Source organism: Halyomorpha halys, unplaced genomic scaffold, assembly GCF_000696795.3.
Source record: "Halyomorpha halys isolate HHAL.00 unplaced genomic scaffold, Hhal_1.1 Scaffold56.1, whole genome shotgun sequence".
NCBI lineage: Eukaryota > Metazoa > Arthropoda > Insecta > Hemiptera > Pentatomidae > Halyomorpha > Halyomorpha halys.
This window is the reverse complement of record NW_027115012.1, coordinates 537,705-551,343: the sequence shown is the minus strand read 5'-3', so window position 1 is coordinate 551,343 and position 13,639 is coordinate 537,705. Positions and strand designations below refer to the sequence as shown.

The 13,639-nt window shown below is 34.2% G+C and overlaps 1 protein-coding gene across 3 annotated transcripts in view; it reads right to left on the bottom strand.

Moving 5' to 3' along the window:
* The window catches only part of LOC106692418 (dihydrolipoyllysine-residue succinyltransferase component of 2-oxoglutarate dehydrogenase complex, mitochondrial), a 25,940-nt gene extending 12,387 nt beyond the window's left edge, over positions 1–13,553 (bottom strand). Inside the window, exons 1-6 of one of the 3 annotated variants that reach the window (XM_014438358.3) lie at positions 13,209–13,553; positions 9,625–9,683; positions 7,375–7,473; positions 6,574–6,629; positions 3,447–3,555; positions 1,477–1,556 (exon numbers count right to left, since the gene is read on the bottom strand). In XM_014438358.3, the coding sequence (XP_014293844.1) occupies positions 1,477–1,556; positions 3,447–3,555; positions 6,574–6,629; positions 7,375–7,473; positions 9,625–9,683; positions 13,209–13,342 (537 nt within the window). In that variant the 5' untranslated portion in view covers positions 13,343–13,553. Of the gene's footprint in view, positions 1–1,476; positions 1,557–3,446; positions 3,556–6,573; positions 6,630–7,374; positions 7,474–9,624; positions 9,684–9,807; positions 10,522–11,549; positions 11,621–13,208 lie in introns of those variants that run through there. The other 2 variants (XM_014438359.3, XM_014438362.3) reach the window with 2 other exon arrangements.
* Positions 13,554–13,639: the final 86 nt, after the last annotated feature.

Here is a 13,639-nt window from a genome sequence, read left to right as displayed (position 1 = left end):
TGACTGCCGTCAAAATAGCCCTGAAGAAGCCCTGCAACGTGGGGCGAAACGTTGGCTCATTAAATTAGTATATTTCTACTATTTGAGTTTTTCTTGACCGCACCCGGACCATATTCCTTTCATCTCCACACACGGTCAATCAATAATCTTCCAGTATGTTTACAGTAAGTTTGTATGTATTCAGTGACCATTGAAATTTTTAAGTAGGTATGCAAAGTGTTGTTATTTACGAACCATTGTACTTTGGTGATAAGTTGTAGTGTTTTAGACTGGAAACATTGTAATTGTTTGATTAAGACTGTTTAGCTATTCTATAAATTTGTTGAGCATTATGTCCAGGTTTTTTTTTATTAAGTCTTTGCATTTGCTTAATTTTTGTCTTGTTTTTAATTTGGAGTTTCTTTTGAGTAGTAAACACAATAGATTCAGTTTTAAATTTTTGTTACTGATGTTTTTTCTTAATATGTGGTCCTCATGTCATTCTCCTATCAAATGTTAGTTCAAGGTATTGCACTCTGTTTGCGAGATGGGTGAGTTGCTGAGGTATATTGGAGGGCACATTTCTTATCTCAGCTTAAAAGTAATGTGTTGGGACTGTTCAGTAGAATCTTCCATAGCTGGAAGATTACCAGACATGTAACTTTTGTAAGTTTAGTGAGGCCTGTGTTGCATTTTGATGTCTAGTAATTATAGCTGTATCATCAGCATAGGTGGCTGTTAATATGTTAGTGCTTTGTATGTTATGTACAATAGTACAGCAATTATTGATCTCTGAGGCACATCAGCTAGGATTGGTCTCATTGAAGATAGCTCTGAGCCCTGTTGAATGAAGAAAAATCTGTCCTGTGCAAAGAAATGAACGAAGAATTAATTAGTCAATGTATGGTAGTATAGTCTTGAGCTTCAAGAGTTGTCCCTGGTACCAGACTTTATCAAATGTGAAATTGGGCGGCATCCAGAAACACTGCATCACCCAGTAATACTAGGGCAAATTAGCTAAGTGAACACAATATTGTTAAAATATTTATTTATTTGATTGTTTTGTTCTATTAATACTTAAAAATGAAACCAATTGATTGTATGTAATTGTTTATTCACTTACTTTGAAAAAACTTTAAATTACAGAAGTTGAAGAGGGAGTACCACAAAGTACCTCTGAAATCTCTCAGTAGAAAAAATATATGAATTGAGAACTAATGAACTAAGACAACATAAGAAAATTTTAAAAAAATATAAAAGTACAAAGGTCAGATCGTGAAATAAATTTATCAATAGTTTTGTTCCAACGTTTACTTTTGTCTGTCAAAAGTGGTCATTGGAACAAGCCTTATGAAACAATTAAATCACTTTTTATTTATTTTAAACAAAAATGAGGAGGAAGGGGGAATATGACCTTGATAAAGGAGTGTTTTATCATAACAACTTAACAATCCCATCAATCTTGACAATGTAATAAAAAAAAATAACTCAACTTACGATTTCTGCCTCTTCTTCGTAATAATCTTTGCTCATCTTTGCGACTTTCCTCTTTTTTTTACTTTCTAAGCTTCCTGCATCTAAAAGCAGATAATATTAATATTAGTTATATAGATCTGTCAAGATACTTAGAAGTTAGTCCTAGCACCAGATGTAACACTAACATCATAAGGTAACACTAACATCATAAGGTAACACTAACATCATAAGGTAACACTAACATCATGAGGTAACACTAACATCATAAGGCTTCGAACACTTGTTAAAATAGGTAAGATAAACTGGATAGGAGGAGAATGGACAGGAAGATCTCATAATGAAAACTCAACTTGCTTATAGTCATGTAGGGGATGGCAATTTGCTTTAGGTCCTTGCAGGAACGGTTACTGCTTTCTATAAAGAATTCTTTTATAGTTGAGAGAGTACCCAGTTCTATAGGTATTCGCTGTAGAACATTACAAAAGGACAGAGATGGCAATGGAGCGTTAGTTTTGGTTTATATAGTGTCCTGGGTATATGAAAGAGGAGTGATCAAGAGAAGGCAGGGCGTAATAACAATTTACCTTTCTAAAAATATTGTTGGCATATTATCCAATAATGTGTAGTATTACGCAATGCCTCTTAAGAAGAGTTGGGCTACTATGAAATTAATTGCTAAAATTTCCATGGATACAATATTTATTTATCAATGATTCATTCATGATAAGGGTTGTATCCATGGCAATTTTAGCTATTAGTTTTAGCTATAGCTAATTTTTGTCCATCTCTGCTCTTAGGGATGTGAGTCCATGTTGGACCAAAGTCGCCTTAATAAGATTTCTTTAGTGATTGCTCTGTGCTTAAAAAAGCAATTTAAAATATAAGATAATAACATACAATAGTAGATCAGAAGATTCTATTATAATCATTATTGATTCAAATAATACATCTATGGATACAATAATACAATGCAGAGTTATTACACATGCAAAATTAAAGTATTTACACAATTATTACAAAGTTTTATGAGACAATAGTTTGTCTGAAGTCTTTAGTGGTTCACTTCTCAGCAGCTAGGTTGTGTCAGGTTTTACCATGATGGTTCCAGTAGGAATTAGAGCAGTGGCTAACAGATAGTAGCAGTGACACTACAGATCCTTATAATTTGACGAACAGAGGATAATTATAAATAATTAAGAAATACTGTAAAATATTAAACATAAAATGAACAGAAGAAGTAATAACAAACAGATAAGTAGAGTTAAGAGAAATTTAAATTAAATATAGTATTTACAAAGCATGAAAAATAAAGGAAGTAAAGTAATAATAAATAGAAATAAATAAAAAATAAAGAACAAATTAGGACACCAACTGTTCAAATTGGAAGAAAACCACAGAATGGGGAAGTACAGCTTAAAGATGTGGGAAAAACAGAACTCAGGGGAAAAAATAAACTGAAATAAATTAATAAAAAAATAAAATAAAAATGATTTTAGCTCAATAAGACTTAAGATAATCGATGGGTCAGAGAGATACAGTCTTTATCAAATTTATGATTTATGAATTTGGGTTGCAAATGAATATGTATGAATTTAAAAATAATGGTTGAGTCCATATTTTATGGTTGGAGACTAGCAAGAATTGATGTATGATCAAAGTTAAAAGAATGGTTGAGGGTCAAGGCATGTTCTGAAAGTTGTAGGTGTATGGGTAATGGGAGTTGATAGAATTATTTTTTTTGAAAAATATGGTTATAAGATGGTTTTTGGTTTCGCCGATATGGAAAGAATTACAGCTAGGTGTAGAATAGAGAATCCGGTCGAGTACGTTGGAGCGGTGTTGAAAAGTTTTGGTATCTCTTAAGTTGGGAAATAGGTAGAAAAGTTGAAATTTTGGCAAAAATTGTGTGAAACTTTTCTCAATTGTTTTATAATAAACAATTAAGATACTTGTAAATGACCAACAGCTAAAATATTTAAATAAATTCTTACCAAGCCTAACTTTGAACAACTCGTCACCATGGGCAACAATATCACCTTCATTTTTTCTTCTAACTGCCACTATTCCTGTCACTGGTGTTTTAATTTCTAAGGATCTGTCCTGAAACATTTTATTGTAGTTAAAGTATATCACAGTATTCAATTATATAATTTAGAATAAAATATTAGTAAACTCAAAAAATCATAGATCTAATTTTAAATATGAATAATATTTATAGAATGTTTTTTAACTATTCAATCAGATTCAATTGGGTCGCAAACTAATTCGGTCAGACATGTAAACAGGCTGAGCAAAGTAGTTTATACTTCCAAATATCCAAAAAATATTGAGTCTTGGTTAGGGAGTCCTCCCTGAGACCTTTTATTTACCAGATTTAATTCCATCAGATTTACTACTTTATTCAGTCAGTATATAATTTAGTAATAGGGATGTATTTCAAAGCACATCAAAAGTTGAGTCAGGAATTAAAGCTTTCCCCCGTAAAAGAAAAAAAAAGTTCTTTGCATTTGGAATTCAACAGTAGTATGAATATTCATTGTAGATAGCGGAAAAACCATATTATATTAATATTAACCATAATATTATATTATTATTAACCATAATATTATATTAATATTAACCATAATATTTTGTGGCTTAAAGGTGTTTTATTATTTTTTAGTTGGTTCTACAGACCTTGTAGGTCTTTGAGCTCCTGAAACAGTCTTCTCCAGGCCTGTCTGTCTTGGGTTACTGCTTTCCAGTTTGCTGCTTGTAGCTCTTGCATCTTTGTTGATTCTGTCTAGCCATCTGGTTTCAGGCCTCCCATTTGGTCTTTTGCCAACTATAGTGCATTCATTGTTGTTTAGCGGCATCCTGATGGATTGCTTCCAGTTACATGTGTCGGGGTTGTCTGGTCTTAGGCGATTTCTCTAGCCTGATATACTCTTTACAGAAGGCCCACCGACAAGGCGTATTCAATTATAGTTAAGAAAGGAAGGCCGTGCCAGGGGATGAGCCCTGGACACTGACTAGGTAGAGGAGGTCTAGGTGAGAGAGTCTGAGGCAGAGTAACAGTTCTAGTTGCCGAGATGAAGCGGACGGACTAGAACTGTCATGATAGGAGCCAGCTTACTAGTTGCCGAGATGAAGCGGACGGACTAGAGCCGGGGAGAGACGGGAATTTACACTGGTTGCCGAGATGAAGCGGACGGACCAGTGTAACCGTTAGGAATTAGGTTACAATCTTAGTTGCCGAGATGAAGCGGACGGACTAAGATTGCTGGAGAGAAGGAGAGGAGATAGGCCATTGTCTTAGGTGAACGTACAGAAAAACAGCTTTTGCGAGATTAGATTAGCAATAATCTTCTCTATCTCAAGCAGTGTATACGCCACCTGTGCCATGACTAGACCCTGGAAAGGATGTGGATCTACGATCGATTTGGGATATTTGGAGTCCCTTATTTATAGGCCTAGTCCGTGCGGCTGTGACCGAGAAGCGGTCGGTACATGTCCGCTTGAGATAGGTTCGTGCATTGCATTATTATCATTTATTATTCATTCTACAGAGATTTCTAAGTATTATGTACAGAAATTATTAATATACAAAAATTACAACGTGTTCTTTACAAAATGAAGTAATAAGTAAATTTGAGAGCTTCGGTGAGGCTCGAGGTGGAGCGCTCTGGTGAGTTGTGGTCCAATCACTTGCTCCCTCTCGCTACACATGTCCCGCCCATCTTAACCTCCTTGTCTTCATACATGAGATACTAACTGGCAAGCACTTTAGTTATTCTCCCCCATGTGTTAATACTCTGTTGACAGACGTTCCTGTAATACGAAGGACTTACCTTTCAAATCTACCGATTCTGCCAGGTCTCGCAACTTGTATATCAGAGCTGACTTTATCATGATATTTTAGAGAAGGATCTTTATACACTGGTCTCACAATTTGCCATCCACGCCGACCATGTCATGAAGGTAGGTTTTTCTGCTTACAATCATATACTTTGTTCTTTCTTCATTTACTAGCAAACCGATTTCCTCCGCTTCCCTTAATTGTGTCTTTTCTAGTCTTTCCATGTCATCTTAGTTACTGCTTAGGACCGCAATATCCTCCGCGTACGCTAGGAATTTATGTTTCATATCAACGTGCCCACCACCATTTTCGCTTGATGTTTTTCTAATTTCTAGGCCTACGTTGAACAACTCTGGCGAGAGTCCATCTCCCTGTTTCAGACCTGATCTGAATTCAAAGGCAACAGATACTTCTTGTATCAGGACTTTGTATAAGAATCATTTGTACAAACTTTCTTTAGTTTTAGACAGTTTCCGTCAACGGAATCATAGGCTTGTTTGAAATCGACAAATAAGGCGTGCACATACTAAGCTACTTAACGTTGTTTTTTGAGTATCTGTTTTAGGATGAAGATCTGGTCTAGTGTGCTCTTTCCACTCCTGAACCCTACTAGATGGTCTCATAATATTCTCGTAAAACCTAGGGATCCGATTTAGCAGGATATCGTTCATTAATTTAATTTATATTAGCTCGCTAAATTTTAAAGTAAAAAAAAAAAAAGGCATGCAATGTAGACAAATGCTCACGGGATGTGCGCCTCCTAGCGGGGTGGATTTGATTTCGTCCACTGTCTAAACGGAATATTCCGTCCGTTCCAGAAAGAGTCGACGAATATTAATTATTCGGACAAAATGAAGACTAAAGAAATCTAAGGATTAAATATAATGCTATTTTCATTTGGTTTTTGTTTTTATTTTCTTGGTTTACAGTGAATAGGAATTGTACGGTGTGCACTAAAAAAAAAAACGTTTTATGTTTTTTAAAAAAATAAAGGAAAAAATAGTCCCTTTTGTCCATCGTGGACAAAATCAAATTCAACTAGCACAAACAAATTATCGGGATTTTCTTTTCTTTTCTTCTAATCAAAAAGCGTCTTTAATGAATACTGATCTTAGAACAGACTTATGGGTATGATATGTAAGCTATAAAGGATTGAACTCAATTGAATAACTTTTGTGAGGTTTCATAAAAGTAAAAGAAATCTTGTTCTACCCATAAGAAAATTAATTAAATAAACCGAATTAAAAATGAAAAAAATATGATATTTTTAATTGAAATACCTCCTTAAATCTGATCCTGCAAACGACATCTCCAGTGGTAACATGGGAGCCAACAGCTGGAATAAAAATGACTTTTGAAATATTAAATATACTAATAGGGGTATACATGATCCTTAGTTTAACATTTTGTATGGAAAATCTGAAGTTAAATGGAGAAATATTTCCTTGTTTTACCACGTTAAAACCATATAACATGGTCAAGAGTCTGTTAAATGGAGAATGACGTCAAGCAACAGAATGAGCTCGTCACCATTTTGTTTGTTGTGTTCGGTTACTTGCTCGTAGTTTGTGTATTGATTGTGTTAGTATTGTTTTGGATGCTTCTACCGGGTACTATTCCTATCGATATGAAGGAGGCATGTAGATCCGGCGGGTAGCTAGCCGCCGGATCCTACGAAAGGAAAAGTCATTGAGGAAGGAGGAGGAGGTGACCAACAGGAAACCACCATGAAATAAGACTTTTCATATACATAAGTGAGTTGGAAGAATACACTGTACACCGAACGTCTTATTTACTGTTCCAAGAAGATACTGGTTGAACACCATCGGTGGGGTATTGATTCTAATAGCGATAGATAGGCTGGTAAGAGGCACCACCTGGAAGAACTAACTTGTTTGTGTATCAGAATATTCTTTTTGGTAAACTTTACTTATTAAATGAACATATTTACAATTATAATGGTAATTACATGTTTATATATAACATTATAAAATCATTTACATTTTACTGAATAAACAACAGTGCCATATATATATATTACTTACTCAAAATTATATTACTTATTTTAATTCAAATCTCACTTTTTTCCCATTCTATGTGACCTGGAGCAGTAGATTCAGCTGCTCCTGGTGGCGCTCTCACACGTACCAGTTGAAAACCATCTTCTTCTTCAATGGTATCTGTTTTAATTAAGATTATCAATCAAAAGAAGATATGGTATCCGTTTTACAAAACAATCTGCAACGGCGGGAGATTCAAAAACTACTTAGCTCCTAACTGTTTCTGACATGAATACCGAGAGGGAGGTTATCCTAGTGGTTATCAACCTATTTCAATCAGAGTGGGAGGATCGAGTTTACATTCCGTAAGAACACCACGAAATAAAAGTCAACCCGTCTAGGCCGGGCTCGAGCCAGCAACTAGAGGTTGCTAAGGTGAAGCCGTAACAAGCTCGGCTACAATCACTTTAATTTAAACCTATTCATGCTGGTATTTTGTCCACCCCACATACCAGGGCCAACTGAAAACCCTAACAGATATTTTTTTGTGAAGAACGGATCTATACTAACGTACAGGCATTCTGTACAAGTAAGTTCTGCCTTTGAATCTACTCTCGCCATTGAAGCTTGTTTGTAAACTTCCTAAAAATTCAAGTTATTACTATTTATACTTAAGTTATTGGAAATTATAAAATAAATTATAGATTTAAGATAAGCAATAGGAAAAAAGTTTCATTTTTATCGAAAATATCAATTATAGAATCGGTTAAAGTAGAAAGGCTTTTAGCTATCACCTGCCAGTCAGCTAATGAAGTACGCTTCCATCTGTTATCAATGACTTATTATTGTTTGTTATATTACAATTTTTTTAGAAAAGGGAGACTATTTTTCAGATTCATCCCCACCCCAGTAACCTAAATACACCTACCATGTAGACTTCTTGATAGTGTACTATCACACCTTATAATCTTATAACAGCAACCTTATGGATAACTCATAATCTTTCTTTCTCCTGTTCATTATTATATCTGGTGACAGTTGTTGTTTCCGAACATTAAGTTCTCTATGTTTAGTGATGTAGAGGTCCTAAGTCTTCACTGATAAGGAATCCCGCTAGTAGCTCAATCTAGTGTACTAAAGAAGAAGAATGGTGGAAGACTTTTGGTAAAAACATCAAAAACCTTGTAATCGACTTTGACTGAACCCTTTTCAGTAACATAAAAACCATATCTGTAATATATTTCTGAGTACCTTTTCCACCTTAATAGGAATTAATCATATTCGTCACATATTTATGTTTAAAGAATGGAATATGGTCCGGGTGCGGTCAAAAAAACTCAAATAGTAAATGGGTATACTATTTTTATTGAGTCAACGTTTCGCCCCACGTTGCAGGGCCTCGTCAGGGCTGTTTTGACGGCAAAGTCAGAGTGAGGTTGTTAAGGTGCTAAGCTGCTAAACTCAAATGTATTTATATTTCAACCTCATAGACTCCCTATTTACTTCTTTAATATTCTCCCACTTTGACTACTTCTGTACGGTAGCTAAAGGTGTCACTGGGTGCTTGAATGGAAAAACTAAAACGATTAAGAAATTGCCTTAGACAACTCCATCTCCCGTTTTTTGTAAGAAGCTATAAGCGACTTTTAACTTCTTACCTACCCTTCCTCTCACCAAAAATATTTCCTTGCATTTCTCTTGATCAAGCTATCCAATTCCGCCGCCCATAATACATTTTTGGTCTCCTTAAAAAAGATCATTGATTCTATTCAGTTATGTTTATAATTTCTTTTTTTTTCTGTTTATATTCCAATAGTTTTATCATATTGACAATGTTTGTATCTTGTCCACATTTAGACCTGACAAAGTCCTGCAAAGACTCCCCGACTCCGTATCTTTACTATTTTGCAACTTTATTGGCCGCCATATTTATCGAACTATCTTCCTACGATCTATTACATACGGCCAACTATTATTCTTCCATTTTATACTTTTAATTAGTATAACTCTGTGTATATATAATGCATATATCTGAGTTATTAATATTATGAGCTTACATTGTTCTGTTTAAAACTTAAAATGTGTTTTATAATGATTTTTTTTTTATTATGTATTTAATTATTCTGTTTTTTAAAATCTTCTAAAATCTCTAAACCATTGAATATTTTTTTGAAATGTAATTAGGTTCAATATAGGGGATAGGTTCAAGAATTTGACAAAAGAGGGTAGACAAAAGAATTAAAAAAAACAAAGTTATTTTATTATATATTTACAAACTATGTAATATAAAAACATATCTTATAATCTAGAAGTAAACAAGGGACTACTCACAATGGGATTCACCCATAACATGGTGAAATTTTACTCCATAACATACCATCTTATTTGACCTGAAAAAAAGAATTATAATGTCAATGAAAATATATTTATGTAAGTACCAGGAATCTTGTTTCATTAATAAACTAATATTCGTATAGCACTAGTTGCTAAAAACATATGTTTGTAAAACCTAACCTTGTTATAATACTACTTCATCATGTGTGTGTTTAATGCAGTTTAATAAATAATTGTTTGTGGTATTCCTTATTTCTTCTTTTCAATTTATTAAAGTGTGTTTTCAATATAGAAGCTTCTTCGGCCAGAGAGACTATCTATCTCACCAGAAAATGTTAATGCTGCACTTACTAGTCGGTACTTACAATGAAGCTATCAAAACTGAACAAATTTTACCAAAAAAAAAAAATAAATAAGTGATATATTCGTTCGACAAAAACTAAAAATTCGTTGTTCGGTGTCTGAAAAAGCTACATAAAATACCTAGAGACGCCTCGCGAAGGATTAAGTTTTTATAGAAGTCCCTGCAGTTGTTACAACAGGAAGGAATATCAGGGATGCTTTCATATATGGTCTATTTTCCTCAAAAATTCGTCAAAGACAACTAGAAACAACACTTTTCCTCTTACAGAAGCTCATCAACAATTGAGATCACTGGAACAGTCTCGGGTATGTGACTAGCCAACTCAGGTCAACGCAAGCATTGAGGTACTTCACTTCGAAGAGACGAGAAGCTAAGGAACGAATCATACCGTAAGTCAGACGCAGTGTTAGCTGCCATATCTCCGAAATCTTACTTCTGCGTAGCCCCAAAGCATGGTCAGATTGTCTGCTCAGCAAGAGATACAGAGTGAGGCAAGAGAGGAAATTTCCAAAAGGTATGTAGCCAAAAGCATTTTCAAAATAAGTCTATTCTATCCAAAAAGACACTTTGTCATTAATAATATGGTGATAATAATAATATTAACATTATGTAGCTTAACTGCCCCATTTTCAAAAACGTCTATGCATGGACTCTAATTGAGACTGGAAGCTTGTCTACCTTCATCAATGAAAACTTCTCAAGGACGTTTAAAATCCTTTTTAGACTGAATAAATCAGTACACGTGTAGTTTCAACATCGTTTATTGAATCCTTTACTAAGTAATGTAGTGTAGCTCTTGTTCTCTAAAAACATTTTAAGGAAGCCGTCGTCTACAGTGTTTTACCCGATCTGTGCGTTTATAACATTCTCTAACCTCACTCACTTTAAGGTAAAAGTAGTAGAAAGGATTCGAATCTAGACTGGTGAAGATAGTCATACTCCATTTTCATCCAGCATTAGATACATAATTGAAGAGAGTTGGCCTCGATGGTGGGTTCAGGTACTAGCACTTGCATCAGAATCTCAAAAATAGCATATCTATACAAAAAGAAGCCTGTGAACTGGAAGTTCTGACTTCTGAGTAACCATTTTCTTCTTGTAACCGATTAGAAGCCTGTCTCCTTCACTTTCCACAATAAGAATGTGAGTAAAATTAAGAATGAAAACATTTTGAGTATAAATCCATCACTGTACTGCAGTTAACATTACTCAACATGACTATCTGCAGAGGTCGTGTAATGAAGCGATGAATCCCCGGACCTATCTTATTGAGGAAAACAATAAAGCACTGAAAATGTGACCCCTTCCTTGAAGAACTGAAACTTACTGTAGGAAATCCCCAATACCCTTTTGTAAGGATGCCCGATGGTAGAGGCAGCAGTATATAATAGACTCCTGGCTACTCCAGCTTCAATCTTGAACTACCAGAGGAGGGAGTTACGGCCTATATTCGCGAAACATAAGTGTTATCAAGTACTGGGTAGTCTTTCTCTAAATAATATCCCACTGGAAGTGAACAGGAAAAATAAGCAAGAAATGGTCAACGAGCAACTCTTACAAAAACATCTGTCAATTTCCCGAGTTCCTAAGAAGAAACTCATGAATCCGGAAACCCCTTAATATGCAAAGGGCTGTTCCACTTAAAGCTTCTTTAATATTTTATACTGATATTTATAAATCAATTGTTGCTAAAAACATACGGTTTTAGAGCCCAACCTTGTTTAAGGGATTCCAAGATGGTCATTCAGAACGACAGTAAATCAAAACATGGACGTTAATTTTGTAAGATTAGGACGGATGGATTACGTAGAGAATGGGGAATGATCGAATTTGAGATTCAGCATTTCAGCCGGATTATGTTCTGTGGAATTCATCTATTCTAACCTTACAATCTGAAAGTTCACCTTTAGTTTTACTGCCATTCTGATTGAACGTCTTAGTGACTCTTTAAAATTGTTATTCATTTAATAAATTAATTATTTCAATTATATGAGGAACTTTCGCACAGTGTATTTTGATTTTTTTAAAATTTATTTGATTTCCCAAAAATTTGTTCATTTTGATTTCGATACTAGAACAGATTCAGAATGTCCATTATTAATCCCCTGTCTATTCGAAGGATTTCTCAAATAACCCACGTAATTTGCTTAGGGTTAGTTAATTAGATAGTGTATGCCATCAATATATGATAGCGGTAGGGAAACTAAATACAGAAGTTCTTAACAGTTTCAAAAATTCCATACCTTTCGACATAGATTTGCTGTGTTCAGTCAGGAGATGAACAAATAATCTACAGATATTCAGAAAATGAGGTGACTAGGCACTAGGTCTATGGAGGTTATATGGATAACAGTCGGACACTTTCTTATAGTTTCTTTACCCAAAACTGAGCTTAAGAACAGGAACCATAAAATAATAAAATAAAAAACTTTAAAAAAAAAAAAAAAAGTAGCAATACCACAAACAATATTTATAACAGCTTGCAGACTATTAAATCTTTGGATAAGAAGTTTGTCTAGTAAAAGTCTTATAGTCTTGTAGAAAGGAGGATATTGGAGGGTGTAAGCTACCAGGGAAAGTAAATCCAAAAGGGGGAAGACTTATGATGGACCAGGGGCGTGACAGAAGAGCAGGAACCAATCACTGGCTGCCTTCTTTTTCGGTTTAGGTTACAATGACGAACATTCCTATTAACCTCTAAGTAAACCTTGTCTCCTTGGGCGTGGTATTTTGGGCTTCACTTTTGCTTTGAAGGAGAGTTGGGTTATGCCACCCTGCTGATTATAAAATTACTAATTCGGGATCCAATTCGAGTCTGGCTACAGTCGAAACTTTATTTTATGTTCAATGAGCCTTGAATTAATACAGGGGTAAAGGAGAAAGTTTGAGGCACACCCAACAAATTGAGTAACTGATCCTTCAAATGTTTAGAGGAAAACCTTAAGGTTGAGCGTTAATAAAAACCACTCATAAATTATGACACAATCCTTATTTATTAAGAACTGAACCTAAAACTCCCCATTTCTTCAATTTTTTTATTTTTTACTATACTTTCAAATTAATAGATGAAAGATAATTTCCTAAACGAAATCAACAATGTTTAGAGAAAAGTTAGGTTATCATACTAAGAATCAATGAATGTTAATTCAATAAAGTATAATCACAACAGATTAAAAAGGGTTTTTGTTTTTTTTTCATATGATATAAATTCACTTACTTCGAATGACAGGGATTATTTAAAGTTGTTAATTCTTGATGAATAGATCCTAATTTATTGGCACTTTTTAAATTTCTTAGTAAGCGAAGATCTGATGAAAAAGATTTTCCATGTTTCAAGTAGATCGCCCGCATAGTTTGGATGCATGTTTAATCTAAGTGTTAAATGGTGTTTTGTTGTGTGTAACTTTATGTAAATTATTGTGTAATCTTAGTTTTGGTTTGAATTGCTCATTAAAAAAATTTATACAGATGCACTTATTTCAGATGTTTACTTAGAGTTTGAGTTTTAATTATTTACTAAGGTTTCGTTTCTTGTTAATCTGCTACAAAATAAAACAGTTGAAATCGTCAATAAAATAGTCAATGAAAAATCTTTTATCAGTTGGATGTTAATTTAATTTTTGTAGAGGGGCGAACTTGACCGTAGGT